General features: G+C 36.2%; 1 protein-coding gene across 1 annotated transcript; it reads left to right on the top strand.

The window, feature by feature from the left end:
• On the top strand, positions 1-2,433 carry LOC141668805 (uncharacterized). The gene is made up of 2 exons (XM_074475818.1): positions 1-629; positions 716-2,433. The coding sequence occupies exon 2, from the start codon at positions 1,096-1,098 to the stop codon at positions 2,131-2,133; it is 1,038 nt and encodes a 345-aa protein (XP_074331919.1). The 5' UTR covers positions 1-629; positions 716-1,095; the 3' UTR covers positions 2,134-2,433.
• The last annotated feature ends 1,136 nt before the right edge of the window (positions 2,434-3,569 follow it).

Raw genomic sequence — 3,569 nt, 5'->3', positions numbered from 1 at the left:
TAAATAAAATAGATACAAATTAAAAGAAATAAAACTGTTGTCTATAAAGAACTATAACAACAGTTCTTGGAATAAGAAACAATTGTGTGAAAGGCATTGTAAAGTAACCAATTCGAGTTCAAGACATGAGAGTCTCCCTTCTCTCCAAATTCTTAACTCTTGCGTCCTCAAACATTTCCTCAATCTGATCTTTTCTTTGCTTAATGTTCCTCACGCTCGTCCTTTTCTTCTTCTTCTCCACTCCCTTTTCCAGATCCTGGTACCTTATGGGTTCTAGAAATTTTGAGCACTCGGGGTCTATGGACTCTGACGAATTCTCTAACTTCGAAGGTCATAATTACGGCATAAACTTGCCTATTCAACCCCCAGATTTGCTCGCTTTGCATCTTGAAGGTGAAAGTTCTCAGCACGCTTAAGATCTCGTTGGAGAACCCCTCTCTCCGACAACTTTGCTCCGAATACAAGAAAGAACTCAGCTTCTTCTAAATTCTGGCTCGACTAGACTAGATCATGGCCCTACTCCTATTGTCTCAAGTTCTCAAGGCACCATAAGGGAGGTTCTCCATGAGAAGTTAATTCCTCAATACACCCAGTTGTTGAAGTTGAAGCTGTTACCTCCCCTATTGAAGGTAATGATACTATAACCCCTGTTGTTACTACTAATATTGATAGTCCCGCTGCAGAAATTTAGAAGCTCTACAAGCTAATTTTACAGTTAAAGAAGGTGTTCTAAGCCTTATCCCTGCGGATCCCAGTATCAAGGTCGTTAGTAATTCAAAAATTGCCTCTTGGAGTGACATGGTTAAAAGCAATGCTGATATTGGGGAGCCTGGCTTCTCTTATAACGAAGATGGCTCGGTTACTTTAATTCCCACTCGAGAATTTTTGCTTGAGTCCAGGAAACAATGGGACACAAGCTACATTGGACACTTTATTGGCAGCAGTTTCGATTTCAAATTTGTTCGAGATCGAGCCCTCTCGATGTGGCAGAAGAAGGGGCTTTCCAAAGTCTACTATAATTCTAAAGGGTATTTCACATTTAAATTCGGTACGGTTGAAGAAATGAATCATATTTTAGATCTTAACTCGGTCTAAATGGGCGGTAAAACTCTTTACCTGAAACCATGGATGGAAGGGTCGGAATTTAAAAGAAATGTCATTGAAAAAGTTCCATTTTGGATTAAATTATCTGAAGTGCCACCAACTTATTGGACTAGGGATGGTCTCTCTATGATCGCTGGTCGCATTGGAAGGCCTTTGAAATTTGATGAAATCACAGGACAGTTTGAACCCCTAAAATTTGCTAGGGTGCAGATTGAGTTATCATATTCGGCACCTAGGCCTCCTTATGTTCTGGTTCCCACTATCAACAGTTCAGGTATTGAAGAGTATCAGCGTGTTGAGATTGAATATTCACAGCTTCCCTACTCTTGTAGTCTTTGTAAAGCATTTGGTCATTCGCTGGCCATATGCGCTGATAATCCAGAAAGAGAAATCCCTCAAGCAAAGAAGCCAAAAACTCATTCAAGGAAAAATAATTCTACTTCACAGAACACTAGTAATACGTATCCACACAAGAAGGAAAAACAACAACATAATGAGAGCATGAAGGCTGGCAACCCAGGCACAGAGGTAGGTATTAATGACATGGAGCCTTTTGTCATTGGCAAATTTGCTGGATGTGATGTTGTTAGAGATGAAGACCAGCGTCATTCTGATGACATTCTGGTAGATGTTGATGGATTAGATGATTTTGATATAGCTGCGCAAGACTCTTTGGTAAATCCTGTTGAGCAGGAGCCAACCACCATGTCACAAAAGCCTTCCTCAGAGACTTTTACAATGGTTTGTCATCAATCGCAACAGCAGCAGCTCATCGGCCATACTCTGGATGCTGATTCTATTGAATTGGTTCCCTTAACCACTTCCAACACATTTGAACCTCTTAGTTATTTTGAAGATGAGGACCTATCTGCCCCTTCTCTAGGTGGTAGCAAGAGAAAGAAGGCTAAACCTGTTTCTATCACTTCACCTTTGAAAAATAAGAATATTGCGGATGCTGATGGATTCATCAAAGTTTCCCTAAAGAAGAGTGCTAAATTGGCAAGCTTGCCTCGTAGAACCTTTAAATGAATCTAGCTTGTTGGAACGTTAGGGGTGTCAACAAGAGCCCCCATCAAGAGGAAGTGATTAATTTTATTACTATAATAATATATCTCTCATTGGCTGTGTTGAGACTAAAGTTAAACTTAGGAATTCTATTTCCGTTGCTCGGAAAATTATGAAGAATTGGTCTTGGTTATTTAACTATGAGTATCATGATAATGGTAGGATTTTTGTTGGTTGGAACCCCTCAATTTCGCATGTTTCCATTCACTCGAAGTCTGCTCAACATATTACTTGTTTTGTGTCTCATGTTGAGAAACAAGTGCACTTCTGTGTTCTTTTATTTACGCCTTCAATCAACCTCATCAACGAATTGATTTATGGCATGACCTCCAGCAAAGGGTTTTTAGCACATAAACGCAGTGAAAACGTAAATTTAAATTTTAAAAACCGAAACCCTCCGCAGGATCCATGCGAAAAATAATATTTAATTTGTAGTTGAGTATGTTTACCTTAATAAATTTTACGTTAATGGAAAGATGGAGGTCTTTAATGGCGATCCAAAAACGATGAACGGAGATCCTTAGCAGCTGCTCCTCAAGTGTGAAGCACTCCACCGGTATCCACCAAGAAAACGATGTAATGAAGGAGGAGATGGAGAGAATTAAGGTTTTGTAAATCTTTTTGGTTGAGGCAAAAATAAGGTTTATAATAGTATATTTATAGGCAAAATTTTCAGCTGAAAATTTTCCCATAAAATATTATTATTATTAACCCTTTATTATTCTCACTAATAATTAAAATATCTTTTAATTATTAATCTTTTTTCTAAACTCTTTAGAAATAATTCTCTCACTTGATTTAATTTCCAAAAATTAAATTCCTAATTAATAATATTAAGAACTTTTTCTTAATTAATTTATAATCAATTAAATCTCATTTAATCAATTATTAAATTTGACAATTAATTATTTATTTCATAAATAAATAATTATCAGCCATTATTAATTAATTCTTCCACCATTAAATCATTATCTTTTATGGTGTGACCCTGTAGGTTCAATATTAAGCCGGTAGTAGAAATAAATAATAATAAAACTATTTTATCATTATTTATATAAATTCTCTAATTTATTAAATATGATTAATTAATTAATCATATTTATTCTACATCGTGAGGGATACTTCTCAGCATATCACGACTATCCGGATAATACGAATTCACTACTTATAATATCAAGAACCTATTCAGTGAGTAGTTACCGTACAATCAATTCCTTCTACCCTGCAATGTCACAATTAAATACAAGGCATCGAACTTGTGTCAAGCCTATCTTATTTAATCACTTGCTTTCCCATTCACTATGCTTTGTTCTATTTAATGTAAATTAGAAACTCCTTTCTAATTTCATTCACTCTGGCCAGATATTTCTGAACTAGCATAAGTGGATCAGCATTGAATA

The sequence above is a fragment of the Apium graveolens genome, chromosome 6 (genome assembly GCF_009905375.1).
Source record: "Apium graveolens cultivar Ventura chromosome 6, ASM990537v1, whole genome shotgun sequence".
Classification (NCBI taxonomy): domain Eukaryota; kingdom Viridiplantae; phylum Streptophyta; class Magnoliopsida; order Apiales; family Apiaceae; genus Apium; species Apium graveolens.
The sequence above is the reverse complement of the archived record's forward strand: the minus strand, read 5'-3'. Positions and strand labels throughout refer to the sequence as shown.

Bases quoted from the DNA above. Each gene is read 5' to 3' on its own strand.
- LOC141668805 (XM_074475818.1), top strand. From the start codon at position 1,096: ATGGGCGGTAAAACTCTTTACCTGAAACCATGGATGGAAGGGTCGGAA.